Genomic DNA, 17,095 nt, shown 5'->3' with positions numbered 1-17,095 from the left:
GGAGGTTGTGCGAGACCTGGAACCCTCCACCTGCTCCAGGTGACAGAGCCTGGGTGCTCCTGAAGTGGGCTCTCTGCGGGGAAGGGACAGGACACAGGAGTGTGGGGTGGGGACCAGGAAGGAAGCTTCGGTGGGTCCGCCAGAGGAAAATGGTGTTTTCTGAGACCGATAGGCACCTTTCGCTGTCCAAGGAGAGAGGTGTTTGCCTCCTTGCCTGGAGGCCTGCTTCGGAGGACGTGACCCTCAGAGAGCGCTCAGGAGACGGCCAACAGCCCCGCCAGGGTTTTCTCCTGCTCTTGGGCTAACACGCGGATGCACACACCCACACACACGCCGCCCCCCCACACACACAGAGCCCGGTTTTCAACCGTTCTCACTGATCACATCCACTGCAACACTTGACCCCTGTGTGGGCCTTGGGTCACCCTGCGGTCACAGGCCCAGAAGCTCCCAGGGAGGTGGGAGGTGGCCAGTCACAATGGGGACAGACCCAAGGCACAGCCACAGTCCCAGCCACCCTGCCTGGGGGTCAAGCAGGCGCCTGCAGAACAGGAGCTGCCTCCGAGCAGTACCCCGCTGCCACACAGCACACGGGAGAAACACAGCCCAGGCTCAGAGGAAAACGCCCAGAGGCGGAGGGGCAGAGGGGCGGAGGCGGGGTGGGCCCGCAGGGTCATTCCCAGCAGGTGGCCAGACAGGCTCGAGGCTCGCTCTGGCCAGACCCTGGGAAGCTGTGCTCAATTAGTGGCAGACTGACTTCATTAAGAAAGATACCCAGTTTTATCATTTTCTAATTACGAGAAGTCGGACTAAAGGCTAATCACATTGCTGGAGCCAGGCTTGCCTCCAGCTGTTTCCACAAACAGACCAGGCACCTGCGTAATGACGGGTCTTTGAGTGTGCAGCAGGCATGTCACTAAGGCAAGCACACCGGTAAAGAGGCAGCGTGCGCCGCCTCGCTGAGCTTAGCACGCCTCGGGAGCGTTAGCTAGGGCCTTACCTGGAGACGAGTGTTTCTTTCCCACAGGCCTCTAAACAGACCCGGAGCAAACGGAGTCTCGCTGTGCGCTCAGAGCACCGATCTCGCGACACAGACCGCACCCAGAGGCCTCAGCAGCGCTGGTCTCTGGGCTCGCAGAAACTGGGCCTCAGGACCCGGGGCCCAGCAAGCCCAAGTCTCCGGGCTTTGCTGCGGCCTGTGAACGGCAGAGCCGCCCGTGGGACTCTCGGAGGGGCACTCTCTGAGTACAGCAGGTGGCTGTCGGATGCAAAGTGTATCGTGACATCAGCGCCACGCACACACTGCTTCCGAAAAGCCTTCACCTTCCATCAGCAAAAGACTCCTCTCCGTGAGCTTCGACCCCCACAGAGAACATTCTGGAAGACCATGGAAGTTGGCAACGCCAAGCCCGCAGCCCGCGGGCCCCACAGAGGGCCCGAAACCTGCTGAGGCGAGGCCCGATGTCCCAGGGACAGAGGGAGGGAGGCCACCCCGACGCCTGTGCATGGTCCCTGGTTGCACTCCTCACCCAAGCCGACGGCCCTTTATGGCCAGGGGTGAGCCACGTCCAACCAGCCTGTGAGGGTGAAAGGACGACCCCCAGCCCTCAGTCACAGTGACAAACTTCGACGTGCAAGGTGTGTGAGCAGAAGGCGGCCTGCTATCTGAAACCCACCCAAGCCCACCAAACACAAAAGATGCCCTACGTTCAGACAGACGGGGACGGGGACACTGTCATCCCCAAAAGCTGTGAAGCCCTTGAAGAAAACGTGCCAAGTTCCACATCCCTACTTCCAGGGGCCAGGGCACGAACGCTGTCACCAGGCACCTCAGACCACGTTGCCGCGGCGCCGCGACACCACATTCAGACGGGCTCAGTGACCCAGACACTTTTGCCAAGTGGCCGCTGCGACCAAACCTGTCTGACTGAGAACGGAATTGGCTACAGAAAGCCTCACCGAGCCGAGGCCGCGGCCCCTCTCCCGTCCTGAGTTCCGGAGGGAACAATCCCCGGAGGTTTCCTGAGCCACTCAGCACTCATTTCAGACACGCTCTCGGTAGGACCCTTGACACGGTGGGCCGGGCGTCCCGGACTCAGGTACACAGGTTCCGGCTGGAAGCTGAGGGCAGAGCAGACCCTCTGTACCCCGGATGCTCTGCGGTCACCCATCAGCCACTGGACACGGCCTGTCTACTGCCCACTAGCACCTTAGTCTTCCTGCCACACGCCCCCGGCACCCCACGCCTCGCCAAAGGCATCACACCCATGTCACCCAAGTGTTGCGTGACAGCCTACACAGGCGAGCCACCAGATGCCTTCGGCACCCGACACCCAACCCAGACAGTTCACCCTGCTCGGCAGTTGCAGTGGATCAGGGCTGGTGGCACAGGGCAGTCACCATCGACCGGTGGGCATGCCCCACGCCCACCAGACCTGTGCGCCTGCCTAGGTGGGCGTGGACGCCCGAAGGGACTCACCTCAAGGTGAAACGGTCCACCGAGCAGTTCCTGGAGACTGACACGGGGAAGGTGAGCACGTCGCCCCGGTGCGCTGTCCGTGGCAGGTAGTGGATGGCCACGTTGCTGTCCAAACGCAGCTCCCGCAGCGGCGGCTGGCTCTGCGCCTGGTGCAGGAACACGCTCCCGATCCTCTGCAGCGGGGGCCCCACCTCGTCCGCGTCGCTGGCCTGTGCCCCGCCGCCAGCCTGTGGTGCCCCCTGGGCACAGTCCCCATGCTCGTCCCCCGCGTGCACGGCATAGTACAGCTCCGCGGTGCTGCCCTCGGCCGCAGGCCCCGGCTTCCTCCGGCCGGCCACCACCGTGGGGGCGCTGAACCAGCTGACTGGCAGCCGCAGCTCGGCCACGCACAGCCCCAGCTGGCCATGCGGCCGGCAGCCACCACGCACCGCCCGCGTCTCCCGGAAGGCGAACACGCTCAGGCAAGGCAACTCCTTCTCGGGGCTGCGCTCGGTCCAGTTTCGTCCCACAACCTGGAACAGGATCTGCACGGTCGGCCGGGACGGGTAGATGTGGTCGTGCAGCACGTGGGCCTTCAGTGTCCAGCCGAGCACGGGCGCGCCGGGGGCACCCACGGCACCAGCCGGCAGCAGCAGGTCCCGGGGCACCGCCTGTCGTGCCGAGAAGGGGCCGTAGCTGGCGCTGAGCACGGGCGGCCGCCGGGCCCGGTGGATGAGGAAGGACTCCACGCGGGACTGCAGGCTGGCGTTGCGCATCACGTCCTGGTTCGCCTCCTTCAGGAAGAAGGACGCGTCAGCGCCGTGCACGCGGTAGGTCACCGGCAGGTAGGTGGGCAGCAGGGAGAACCGCTGGACGCTCTCCAGGAGGCCGCGGCCTTCGGTCACTGTCAGGGAACGGAGGGCAGGCGTTAGTGAGTGCCGAGGGCAGTCCCCGTGTCCCCAGGACAGCCCCGTGCGCACGCGCGGCACCGTGTCCGGCCCCCACACACAGCGACCAGCAGCCACACTTCCAGTAGGTCGCCGAGCAGCTGAGCTGCCGCTGTTGCCTGGGGACGGCGTGACCTCGTGGTGCTGTGGTGCTGCCAGGCCGTTGGGCGTCAGGTCACACTGTCGGGATGTCCACAGCGTGTCGTCATGCTGTGCCGTCCTGGTGTCACTCTCCAAACTGCAGTCACGGCGTAAGGCTGTGTGTCATGATGTGGTCGTGTTGCAGTGTGAGCTCCGTGATGCAGTCGGGTCGTGAGGCCGTGAGTCGCAACCACGTCATGAAGCCCTAAAGCAGTCGCGTCCTAACGTTGTAACACACTGTGGTGACACTGTGATGCTGTGATGTGAAACGTCATCGTGGGGTAATGTCACAGGGTGACATGTCACTGCCCCATGCACGCTCTGCCTGTGTGCATGACACAACCGGCTGGCCCTGCCCGGGGGGCTCCCCAGGTGGCGCCCACCCCCCACCCCGAGACCCTCCCCAGCGGACACTGCACAGACCTCCGTGGCTTTTCCTGGGGTGGAAGGGGGAGCCCAGGGCGTGGGGCCCACCCTCTAGTGGTCAGTATGAACCGGAAGAGGGAATCGGAAGCACAGGAGGAGAGGACGGGGAGCCCCAGTGCTCGGCAATGGAAATGAACGAAGACGCAGACCAGAAGGGCCTCCGCGGGCTGGAGCCTGGCTCTGTCTCCCAGCGGTCCCCAACTTTTTTGGCACCAGGGACCGGTTTCACGGAAGACAGTTTTCCCATGGACCAGGTTCTGGGGTGGTTTGGGGATGACTCCAGCACAATGCATCCAAGCTCGCCTCCTGCTGTGTAGCCTGGTTCCTGACGGGCCGTGGACCCATACTGGGCCTGGAGGTCGGGGACCCTGCTTTATCTGGCCCCGTGGCTGCAAGGTGTTCATTCCAGGCAGCTGACGCCGTGTTTGATGAGGAAGCTCGGGCCACGCCCTCGCACTACAGGAGGAGCCGCCAGCCTCGGGGCTCACGGTGCAGCTCCCCCGGCGGCTGTGACACTGCAGCGAGAACGAGCCCATGGGGGAGCCCGTCTCATGACAGGCGAGCTCGTACAGCGGCCATCGTGGGCCCACCGTGCAGGTCAGTGTGAGTCACCCCACAGTGTTTGCACAACTATGAAATGCCCCCGATGACACCTTTCTCAGAATGTATCTCTGGAGTTAAGCCGTGTTTTTTAAAAAAATTAATGCAAAAAAAGAAAAGAAAAAGCCTCATGCCACTGAGGTAAGCTGATGCAAGCTGACGCCAGTGTCTCTGGCCATGTCAGGAGCTGAGCATGCAAATAAGGAAAACCCAACAGGAACAGTGTTTTCCCATGTTGGTGGATGTAGTCACGGTGTCCTATGGGGGTCGTGGAGTTAGGGCTAAGGCTCGCTCTCCTGGGGTTAAAAGGACAGATTGTCAAGGTTAGAGACCCACTCAGAACATGGAGTGGCAAGCAGAGAGGGGTGTTCCTCTGACGCGGCTGGACGGGCTGGGGTCAGAAATAGCAGTAAGTGTGTCAGCGTGGGGTCTGGGGCTAGCCCCGTGTCCCACCCCGACACACCTACACCCGAGGACACACGGGGCATGAAGGAAATCACAAAGGACACAGGGGCGAAGACCCACGCAGATGGGCAGCCACAAACCAGTGGACGGCAGGCCCTCCCCTTGAGGTTGGGCTGAGAGATGTGGAGACGAGACCCAGGGGGACGGGCTGAGTGGAGCCCTCCAGACATAGATGAGGTGACCAGACCCTGTCATGCCAGGTCCAGGGGTGCAAGGCACACACCACAGGTGCCTAGAACCCAGGCATCTAGGGAAACAGGTCACAGCCCTCAACCCCACCCATCGTTTGGTACTGCGACGTTTGTGCCGAAAGCAAGCTTCCCTTGTTCCCCACTGAACATGCCCTTCCACGGGAGGGAACAGCACCCCAAACGCTATTTTTGCAGGATGCTTTACTTACACTCTGCTAGCAAAACACAGACACAGAAATTACATGATTCAAAAACCAAGGGAACGGTTTCAGAAATGGAAATGACCAGCTCTGAGAACACTGGCGTCCAAGGCCACGCCTCCCGAATTAGGCGCCGGCTTCTCGAGAGTAGCCATGTAATTATCTCCGGCTGTTCTTTACAAAGAGCACCCCCCCCAGGCCTTGAGACCTATTGTGCCCACCTGTTTCAAAGGCCCACGTGGGCACATTCCGCAGGCACAATGCCTATCTGAGCCTGCAGCCCTGCGGGCAACGGCGTGTGAACAGAGAACAAACAAAGCTCAGAGCTCAGACACAGGGCCCTCCGCCCGCCACCGGCCCAGGCTTGGCAGCAACGCCCACGTCCTGTTTGCTGGGTGGCCGTGGAGTGAGGGCGCCAACCAGAGCGTGAGAGGCCGGTCTAACAGGGCCGGCAACCCCTCTGCTTCCCATTCGGCTTCTGGCCGGGAAGCCAGCTGGACACAGGCGTTCAACCTGAGGTCCTGGACACCTGTCCCAGCGACGGTACAGCCACACGAGGGCAGGACCAGCCCCATGTAAGCAAGTGAGGCTGGCACTGTGCCGAACCCTTCGAAACTGCCGGTCTGGGAGCCGTTTTGGCGGACCCCCACGGCGATTTAATGTGGTTCAACCTAAGACATGGGCCTTTCTTCTTCGAAGATCAGGGTGTCATAGGCGCCACCAGAGGCTGTGTTCCTTAAGAGGACTGCATTGCCACAGCCTCTGGAAGTCACCTCTACAAGCTCGTGTCTTCCCCAGGTGAGCTTTAGTGACAGCAAAGAGCAGGCAGTGAGGTTTCTGCTAATGTCCTGAACAAGCCGTCTCCTTGTTCCCTTCCCTGGGTCCCTGCCGCCCAGTCTGCTAGGCTGCATCCCCGTCACCCCTCTGGCTGCCTCGTGAAAGCCACTTCTCCCCAGTGCTTCCCGGGACCCTCCGTTCCCAACCCCCTCGGCCCAGCCACGCCCTTCGGTGGATCCCTCGCCGCCGCCCACCGCAGTGGGCTCTGCTTCCGTGGCTCCTGTGCACCTGAGCAGGGATGACCCACGGCCTGTTCTCTGTTTTATTCACTGTCCTGGGGAGAGCGCCTGGCAAACATCAGGTGCTCAGGGACTATCTGACCAATGCGTGAACGGCGGCATCAGCGAGGTCGTGCCTTCATGTCAGGGCTCCCGGCACTGTCCTCTCCTCGGCCACCATGCAGCAGCGAGAGCCCTGGACCCTTTCCTTGCAACGAGCCCCCCAGTCGGCACAATTTGGGAGTACAGGAGACAGGCGCCGCGCTCTGCAGCGGGACCCCTGAAAGACCGCCATCCGTGGGGCAGGGTCCCCTCATTCTTACGACGACACCTTGGCTCAACTGCGAACAGTTATCTGCAGTGGCTGTCACCCCAGCTTGGCGTTCGGTCTAGAAACTGCCAAGTAACTGGCAGGCACAAACGCCATCGCCACAGCTCTGCAGACTGTCCTGTTGGGCACCCGGCCCCGACGACTGCAGGACACCCCCCTGAGCTGGACCACTAGTTACAAACTCTGAGGGCAGCCGCTTCCGGGCCCCTGCATTCGTGCGAGAAGGCCGCGGGCTCATCCCGAGCCTTTTGGGAGCGAAGTCGCGAGTGGCCTTTGTTCCAGGCTCGGCCCATTTGTCTTCTCGCCTGGTCCCTGGCCTACAGGTCCATTGCTTAAAAACACTCCACGTCGACCTAAAGCTGGGGTCACTTCTTTTTTTAAAGCGAAGCAACAAAAATAACACCATTTCGGCCCCACGATGCCCAGGATGGGCTAGCACAGAAAGTCGTCATCCCCGAATTCCCACCGGGCGACCATTAGCGCCCGACACCGCCAGGCCCACCTGAGGATGAACCAGGTGTCAAAAGAAGAAAAAGGAAAGAAAGAAAAACGCCGTGGGCAGCAGGTCTCGGGAAATGACTCATTGAGGAAAATCTTTTGAATTTGCTGCCGCAGTTTTCTGCGAAAGCAAGCGACACACTCACATCTCAAGCAACTCTGCCCTGGGAAGAACGGATGCTAATGTTGATACTTTTGGAAGGAGCCCGTGTGGGAAGACCACGCACCGAGAGAGTCCAGCTCTCCGGCTTCCTGGAGAAGGTGAAACCACAGAGCCAGTGAGCAGGTAGGGCTGTCGGGTGGGGGAGCGGGGGCCAGTACAGGGGTGACCAGAGAGACGGGGGACCGAGTCCCGTCCGGACAGGGAAGCGGCTCCGCGCGACGCCGTGCTGGCGAAGACGTGTCTGCTCACTGTCAGACCTGCAGGGTGGACACCAGCGAGGGGCAGCCCAGGCATCTGCGCCTTCTCCGTCTTCCTGATTGAGCCTGCCCAAGGCCTCGGCCCCTCTGCTGGGCCCCCATCCATGGCCACAGGTTCGGGGCCCAGAACCACCCCGGGGCACAGAGGGCAGAAAGGGCATGCGTGGGTGAAAGAAGGAACACATGGACAGATGAAAGAATTTTGAGCCAATAGCTGAATCCAGTCTGTCCATCTCCAGGCCAGCAGCTCATGGCCCCAGACCCGCACTTGAGTCGGTGGTCACTGTGGACTCTTCCTGAAAGCCCGACGGGATAAAATCTCGTGCGAAGACGCCACTCGGGTAGAGAGCATGATGTCATTTTTCATCTCCCAGCTTCCCGGAGCGGCCCTTCCCACGCCCCCCCCACCGCGCGCGCAGTGCACGGTGGACGAACCTCATCAAGTTGCTTTATAAGAAACCCAGCCGAGCATCACATCTCATCTTTTTAAATTGTTTGTATGAATGTTTAATTACTTCAGGGACTACACAGCTTTTCTTTAAACCCCACAATGTCTTCCTTCTTGCCTGTTTTCTGGTGGCAAAGCCACTTTCAGGGATTTCATCCATGGATTCTACCTCCTGAAGGGGACAAGAGAGACAGAACGTCAGGCAAGGAGGAGGAGGAGACAGGGGCAAGAGAAACAACAGCAACGGGAAGGATGACCACCTGCCATCTTCTGGTCCTGAGGTCCCTGCAGTCCCTGAGGTCCCCTGGAGTCCAGGGGCAGGTCTCGAGTCAGACCCAAGTCCAAGGGCAAACTCCTCAGGCAGTTCAGAGGGGAGGTTCTGGATAGGAGGGCGTCTGTGGGTCGGCGGAACACACACCCGCTGGGCGTTCAGAGTCTGATTCTGCGGGCACGGTTTCACAGTGTGGACGATGACCGGAAGTCCCTCACACATCAGCTTGCCTGTGGATGAGCGAGTCAATGTCCCCTGGGAAAGGGACGGCCCGCCCGGCACCGGGGACCCTCAGGCCGGTATGCACACGGGCATTTCAGTGCCCTTGCACGGCTCGGACGTGCGTTCTTCTTCTCCTCCTTCCCCTTCGGGTTGACTCTAACAGCTGACCACCGCTCTCATTTCATTAATGAGCTAACTAAGATTTTTAACGCATCTTCACTCTGCATCTCTGGGGCAACTGTGGTTTTTCCTCTGTGGAAATGATCTTGTCAAGAAGCAAGGGCCCTGGGCAGCATCTTTTTGGTCCCATGCCTGTGACGGTGTGACGCTGAACTCCTCGCTCAGCTCGTTCCCAAAACGCCTGGTGCACACTGCAGGCCTGGGCGGCGAGGGGCCAGCCCAGGAGACACGCAGTGTCTGAGAAAGGAGGAGGCCAGGGCACCGTGGGAAGCCAGGCACGAGCAACCTAAACCACCCTGGAAACACCTCTTCCAGAGAGAAAATGATGATCCCTTCATGAGGCCCCGGAGGGCAGAGTCCCCGGTCCCAGCACGGGAACCCTGGAGAGCAAACCTGGGCAGACAGTTTCCAGGAAGCGCCGCCCCGCCGAACAGCGTCAGATCTGTACTCCGAAGTGTGATTTGCAAGCAATTTTAAACCCATAAAACCTGGACACGCCGCAAACAAGGCAGCTGGACGAAGGGCCCGTCTCCAGCACCGAGGGGACGCCCAGCGAGGCCCAGATGCTCCCTCCGACTCCGGCACCTGGAACACAGACGGGGTTCTGGCGGCCGAGCTGAGCAGACAGAGAAAGGGCTCCAACGCCGAGCGGGCGAGCAGGAGGCCTGGTGGGTGCCGGCTACTCTCCAAGCAGCCTGCGGGGTGACGGCGCGCCTCTGTTTGGAAACCAGGGCGCGGCTACGAGGGACACCTCACAGGACCCAGAAATTAGAAACCTCAAAATGAGCGCTACGGCGATCGACGGAGGTGCCTCACGGCGCTGCGTCAGGTGAGACACCGTGCCCCCAGAGCTGCCCACGGCCTGACCCCTCAGCGCCTGCGACGGTGTTGCCGGACATGGGGAACGAGCTCTGCAGGTGTGAGAGCTGCAGTTTGGGCAGAGGACCTTGGGACACTGTGTGGGCTTGTGCAATCACAAAGGTCCTTAGGAGGGGGAGAAGGAGCGATGAAGTGTGAGAGGACTCAGCTCATCGGTGCTGGCCTCAAAGGGGGATGGGGGCCAGGAGCCGAGGAACGCGGATGGCTCCCGGAAGCGGAGAAGGCGAGCACCCAGGCCGTCCTTTAAAGAGGCCGAAGAGGGACGCAGCCCTGGGGGCCGGCTGAGCGAGGCTCAATGAGCCCCGAGTCAGACCTGCAAGATCTAACCTTGTGTAATTTCACGCCACTGAGTTGGGGGCAATGGGTCACCAGGGCAATAGAAAAACGAATCCAAGTGGCAGCTGTGAACTAATAGGGACATCGATCTGTTCAATCATAGCATTGATTCCCCAGGGGCGTCCGGCAGCTGGGCGTGGGGATGGAGGCAGCGGCACACTGCCGAGTGGATCCACCAGGGCCACGGCGGACACACGAGACATCGTGGTGTTAATCTGCAGTAATAAGCATCCTTCCTCCCAGCCCACGGCAGCTGGGCCCGTGCGCTGAGTGGAGCGCAGCCTGGCCAGCCGCCCCCAACCCCAGTCCCCTGGCGCGCGAGCAGCCGGAGGAGGGACTACGCCCCCACCATCCAGGAAGGCCTTTCCCGCCTCTCTGTCCAGATGAAGAAGCTCTGTCGCCCCCCTGCCCCAGAGAACAGGAGGGGCACACGTGTCCCTGGCAGTGGGAAACCTATCAGTCTGTGCTTCTCCGTGGGTGGTTACTTTGTAGGTTCACCTCATTATCACTGACACACGGATGCTCTGTGTTGCGATTTTAAAGTTGCACAGCAGTGAGACCAGTCCGTCCAAAATCCCAAGCCTTTGGCAAGCAAGGGCTGCTTGTTTGTCTGTTTTTGTAAAATCTGTCAGAAAATCCAAACCTGAGCCATTCGAGCAAAGGAAGGCATTTCTTTTGCTCCCACATCTAAAAACGCCAGGGGTCTCAAAAGATCAGATGCGGGTCTGCCAGCGGGTCCATCTTTTACCTCTGTTTCCTCCAAAATTAATGGATTTACTTTCAAGACGGCTCACTCACAGTGGCGTCGCCCTGGCCGACCTTCCCCCAGGGTCCAACGCACTGAAAACTGGAGTTTCTCTTCCTTGGTAATTGAAAAACTAAGGCTGAGTGATCATTGGCCCAACCCGAGTCACATGCTCACGACGCAGCCAATCTCTGTGGCCAGGGGAATGGAATGTGCTCGTGGGCCCAGCCCACATTTCCACCCAGACCCTGGGATGGGTGCAGCCCCACACTCGACCCGGGACCGGCGGGAGTCCCCGGAGGAGGTTGCGAGGAGGTTGCGGAACTGACAAGAACACGGCTTCTGACGCACTGCGTTGCCGTGGAAGTTCTATGCCCAGTCCAAGGAAGAAGAAAGAACGGGAAAAAAAAAATTTAGGTTCATTCTTTCTGATGTGGTTTCCACTTCTCCATTTTGGTTCCTTTGCAAATCTGTGTGTGTGTAAAGCTGGTTTCCAGGAGAAGCGAGGAAGAGAAGGACAGAGAAAAGTAGTATTTACTGTGGGTTTTTTATTTCTGAGTGCCAGGCGCTTTGTATTTGCTCTGTTATTCAGCTAGGACCAGCACATTACTATTCCCATTTAGCAGGTAAGAAAGTCAAGGCTGCGGGAACTGAGGCACTTGGCCCCAGGGGGACAGAGCATGGCCACGCCTCCCCCTGGAACCTGTGCCCTTTACCCCCAGAACGCCGGCTTCCCAGGGAGACAGACACCGACTTATCATAAACTACTAATCAGAGAGAAGTAATTTCCTCTCTGCGCGCCCCTGAGGGTAAGTATGAGTTAGAGGATTCTCGAGCCGCTGGCACACAGGAGCTCTTCATTCATGCCCTTTCACTGAAACAGGGAACGCAGAGCCAAAAATGAACCGCTTTCCGCCATTGTCAGGACAACGCAGAGAAAGGAAATCAGGCAGCACAGCGGGTGGGCAAGAAGCGGGCTCCAGGTCGGGCTGCCGGGGTTCACGAGCAGGCTGGCCGTGGCTGCCTGTGCCCTGCCAGCGGCACAGCGCCGGGCGGGGGGGGGGGTCACTTCACCACCCGACTCTTGTCGCCTTCGCCCATACGGCGCCGAGCAGGACAGCCCGGGCCTCGTCCCCGTGTGGGAGTTCCTCACGCGTGGATCAGTGCACCTTGGCTAGCCTGTTATTCGCGTGACTGTTTCCAGAAATGGCAATCTGGCCGTCCCAGCGAAAACCCACCAAGCGCTTCCTATAGATTCAAGATGCAGCCTAAAACAGATTTAAAAAATGAAGACGTGAAAAGTCATCAGATCCTGTCAGCTCAATAATAATAATAATAACAACAATAGTACATTTTCTAAGATGAAAAGGTGCTTGTGTCTGTCCCAAAACTGGCGTCACAGTGTTCGCATGGCACAGCAGAGCTCGTTTCCCAGGGGGGCCGTGCGCAGCGGTCTGCTTCCCGGTGAGAGACCCCTGGGTAGAAAACCAAGACTGCTTATTTCTAGCGCCCGACGTGCCTACTCACTGCGGCCAGGTCTCTGGGGGCCTCAGAAGGAAAGCCGGTCGGAAGCCCTGGGTTCTGCAGACAACTGTAGCTAAGAGGTTCTGAAAAGGAGCCGGTGTGTGATTCCTCCCACCAGACGGGGCTTCTTTGGGAGCCAAGGGCTCATCGGCGAAGTGTTTGCCTCAAACCATAACCACACGCACTTGGACTTCTGATGCAATGGGGAGTCTGTGGATGACAAGTTGATTCCACCGTGAAGGGGGGAGATGCAGGCTGTCTCTTTTAAATGGGCATTTGCTGGTGCCTCATCCATGCTCCTGAGACTGGGGTTCGCCTGTCAGACCGAGAACCAACCGTCTCAGCTGTTTACCACACCCCCGGGTGAGTAGCTAGTGGGCCATAGAGGATCCCTGGTCAAGGACACAGTTGGGTCCCAGCAGGACTCCACCTGGATGCTGCCCTCAGCGTGCACGCGTCGTGGACCACCGTGTGAAGACAGTTCCCGTGGGAACACGGCCACGTGCCAGGGCCTTCCCCTGCGGCCAGGCTAACGCCAACCTTGTCCTAAGTGACGAGGAAGCTGGAAGTGACTCAGCAGTGGTCCTGGTGGCCCCGGCCTCTGAAAGCACGTCACCACCCAGGACCACACTGCCCACGGGAGATTCGAGGAGGGGCACATCTAGACCACGTCGGCCCCGAATTTGATGGGAAACAGTCGTGGGCAGGTGGCTCTTGACACTCTCTCTTCTCTCGGTGCCCAGAAAGAACCCATGTCACCGCGAGACAACCTCTGGCTTCTGTGCTAGTGTGTTCAGCAAAGGATGGTGTCCCAGCGTCCCAACTGCCCGGACAGGACTGAGCTACAGTGGGACTGCACCTGCATCCCGGCCACACCTGCATCACGCCTGCACCTGCATCGGGCCGCACCTGCACAGCTGTGGAGAGACACTGAGACCCGCACTGCCCCCTCCCCCACCGCAGGTAAATTCGTATGGCTGTGGCCCAAACAGAGGATTCTTCTAAATTCACAGGAGATTCTACCGTGTCTCTGGGACCAGTAGCCCCAGACCAGATGCTCTCAGGCCTCTCTCCGGGTCTCTCACTGTGATCTTCCAATCCGCCCCTTTTGGCAACTTGGAGATCAAGGATGAAAAGCAAACCAAATGCAGGTGGCGTCAGGTGTCAGGAGGGAGGAGGGGTGGAGAGCTGGGAGGCCGTGCCCCCCCCACCGCCGCCTCCCCATCCCTCACTTACAAGTTCCTGAGACCCGGTGGCTCTGCGTGAGACAGCTTCCTCTGAAGTGACTGACAACGCAAGTCAACCGTGCGAACGTGGAATGTGGGTGTGGGTGGACTCCTGGGCATCACGGGGAGGAAGTTGGAAACCGAAGCCTTAAAGGCCCCACAGAGCTCGGAAGTGAGGGAAGGAAGGAAAGAGCTACCAGAACACAGCCAGAGCCAGACTCTGCCGCCCACCTCCCCACGGCACACCCCCCCCCCCCACCCTGCACCACCAGGCAATGGTCTTCTTCCCTGGTCCCGGCCATGTCCCGCGCTTCGGCGTCCGCAGCCAGGCCCACTGCTCTGTCCCCACTCAGCGTGTTCAAAAAAATGTAAAAAGATGCAGCGAGAAACCTGAAGGATGGAGCCCTCTATGTAGAGTATCGGGTGAGGGCGGGGAGGGGTCTCCGAGGGGTCCCCCACTCCATCCCACCATCAAAGAAGGATAAAGACTCAGAATAGAAAGAATGCGAAGCGGCAAGAACCAGGGCGGAGGCATCCGCAACCACAGAAGGTTCTCCAAAACCAGGACAGAAATAAATAAAGCCGTTTTCTTTGAAGTCGTCGCAGAACATCAGAGTCACATCTCGTCACACGTTTTCTCATTTCTGATTCCGTTTGCCAACAAAATCTGTTCCTGAGGGGGCACGGCTTATTTTTGTTCTTCAATCGGGGTGATTGCGACGACTGCGCGGTCCACTCGGCTCTGCCTGGGAATCCTGCCCCCCACCCCACCCCTGCTCCCACCCTACCTGGCCCCCAGTGCTACTCCGAGGAGACCTCTGGAAGCCGGGGCCCCAGGGCGGGAGCCCAGGGTCTCTTTGCTATGTCCCCAGGTGGCCTTTGCAGGGCACGGGGCACCTATGGTTATGAAGAGGGGCGTGTGAAAGGGCCACCACCGCCATCCCCCACACTCGGTACTGAGGACTCCCGGGCAGATGGTGGCAGAATGTCCCTCCCTCGCCGATTTTTCTGTTACTTCTTTTTTAAGAATGCCCCCCGCCGGTGCCCACAGCAGATGTTGCCAACTGACGGCCCATGAGCCAGTTCTGGCTCCATAGCCTGTTTTATTTGACTCCGTGTGGTGTTATTTAAAATCATAATTAGGTCTTAATGCCAATATTTATAAAACAGATTTCACATAAAAACTAGACTCTAGGTTTTCCGTTCACACATTGCAAGATGTAACAAATCTGCAAACCCGTTGCCGTATTGTAAAAAGCAACAGAGCTGTGCCCTCTCGGTAGGGCGAGAACTCACTCGTTGGCCACAGTCCTCACCCAGCCCTTATGCCCCATTTATATCCCATGCTCCCATACAGGCACTGAATTGTTGATCTCTAGACTGTAGGATCATTCACAAAGCTGAAAGGTCTAAAACAATCCCTGGGCTACAATATGCAGGAAAAGGGGGTGGGGGGGTACCAGATGAGGGGAGGGGAGGACCAGACCCGGGTTATTGCCATAATCCCGGTGAGAGAGGACGATGGCTCAGGCCAGGGTGGTAGCAGGTGCCGGTGATGGGAAGCGGCCACAGTATGGACACAGTTCACAGGGAGAGGTGAGAGCACACGCATACCCGTATGCGTCAGACATGGGGTGCGGGCATTCAGCACTTGGCCACGCCCACCCCACCTGGCTCCGCCCACCCTGCACCCCCCTCGCTTTCTCTCCCACCACAAAGCACAGTGGGAGAGTAGGGAGATGAAAGTGGAGAACTTTCCCGGTTGGTTCTTAGATACAAATGGCAATCCAATGTCAGACACGGTCACTTTTTAGCAGCTTGGCACCAAGAACATCAGTCATTGGTGACTGCAGAAGGAGACCACCTGCCAGCCCGGTGGGCCCGGTGCCAGGCGTGCTGGGAGAACTAAAAACCCTGAGTAATTACCCTCCTGTAGCCTCCGTGCTCGTCGCATTCGTGCTGCCCTTGTACTTGAACCCAGCAAAACGGAAGATGCCGTGGACGGAGGAAACACAGGTTCACAAAAGCACAGGACCCCTCACTGGTTGCCTCTGACCTTCCAGCCGCTTGAAAGCAGCTTCCACCCTTTTAAGCAAAGCCTTCCTCCGCTGTGGAGACCCCAATTCCACCTGCTCCGTACAGCTACTTTTTCTGGCTGCCCTGGCGTGGACCCCATTTTTCTCTGAACTGTCCCGGCAGTCCGGTTGGTTGGGTCCACGTGCGGTGCCCACTGAGCTGCCGGTGACGTGCTGTGACCGTGGGCTGCCATTCAGATCACTAACCGTGATGAGCAGCTGAGTGCGTCACCAAACTCACAACCCCATAACGTCGACCAGAGCCGAGTTTACCTCAGCTGAGATCTGCTATCCTCGAACATGACACTTGTGACAATGGGAAAGGAAAAAACCCCACTTCTGTAAGTGGCCATGGTTTGGGTGTTGCATTTAGAATTTAATTCCCGGGAGGTGCTCCCTCGCCACCCACCCCGTGTCCTTCAGGCGGCAAAACAGGACTAAACCAAAAGAGCTGGGCTTCTTGACTCACAGAAAGGAGACACCTGAGAAAGGCACCACGGACTTGAGTTTCCGAGTGCAAACTAATGTCCTGTTTCCCGGGGGTGATGTTGTGTCGAGGGCAAGAGACAATGAAATGACGTACAAAGGGTGGCCACCCCAATCACCGTGGGTAAAACCTCTCCGGCGCCATTTCTGTGGGTCCGAAGGCGTTAGATGGGAGAATAAACCTGAGCTGCCCCTCTTCCGGTGGACGACAGAAATGACCCAGACGTGAGGCTGGAAGAAGTTGAAAGTGGAACGTTCAAAATGCTGACCTCCGGAGCGAAGGACTCGGGTTCACAGCCCTTGTCTGGCCACCCCCTAATTACACAGTGGCAGGGAACTCTCTAATGACACCGTGTTAACATCCCCTGTCCGAGTCTCCGCCACATTCTGCATCACGGCTTATTTGACAGTCTGCAAACAGCTCACAGAAAGGGCCAGAGCCTTCGCTGTCCCCCTCACCATGCACCATGCCCCCAGGGCCTTTGTCCCATGTGGCACGAAGCACAGGGCACAGGGCTCTATACCTCAGGAGGCTGTGGAAACAATGTGTTAGGACCTAAACACATATCGGTCTGGGGCCCACAAAGTACGGAAATGTTCATGCCTGTGGTGGCCCCCTGGTGAGGTCAACCTGAGATTTGGTTCCTCACCCCAACACAGCTGGCATGTGGGGTTGGGGACGCTCCTGGTGGTGGGGCTGCCCCGTGGGTTGTAGGACCTTCGGTGGCATCTCTGGAGTCAGGGCACCTCATTCTGGTGTGACAGCCAGGTCCCCACATGGGGCCAAAGAGCCTTTTAACGTTTTCCCAACATCCGATGACTGGAAGATGAGGGGCCTTAGAAGTAAAGTCACCTGCTGTGCCCTCAGGCCATACTCCCCAAGGCCCACCCCCTCCTGCAGCCTCTCAGCAGCTGTCACTATGGGCACTGCCACTCTGCTCCCCGACCTCACACCATCTGTCTCACCCGCA

At 59.0% G+C, this 17,095-nt stretch overlaps 1 protein-coding gene across 1 annotated transcript in view; it reads right to left on the bottom strand.

Moving 5' to 3' along the window:
* TMEM132D (transmembrane protein 132D) overlaps nt 1-17,095 on the bottom strand; it is a 114,869-nt gene that overhangs the window by 59,301 nt on the left and 38,473 nt on the right. The window contains exons 3-4 of the mRNA XM_037052596.1: nt 4,433-4,487; nt 2,480-3,643 (exon numbers count right to left, since the gene is read on the bottom strand). Of these exons, the coding sequence (XP_036908491.1) occupies nt 2,480-3,643; nt 4,433-4,487 (1,219 nt within the window). The remainder of the gene's footprint in view (nt 1-2,479; nt 3,644-4,432; nt 4,488-17,095) is intronic.

This window comes from Sturnira hondurensis, unplaced genomic scaffold (assembly GCF_014824575.4).
Source record: "Sturnira hondurensis isolate 20B ecotype Veracruz unplaced genomic scaffold, ASM1482457v3 Scaffold0007406, whole genome shotgun sequence".
In the NCBI taxonomy this organism is placed as follows: Eukaryota; Metazoa; Chordata; class Mammalia; order Chiroptera; family Phyllostomidae; genus Sturnira; species Sturnira hondurensis.
Note: the sequence above shows the minus strand (reverse complement) of the source record. Positions and strands in the feature narration are given on the sequence as shown.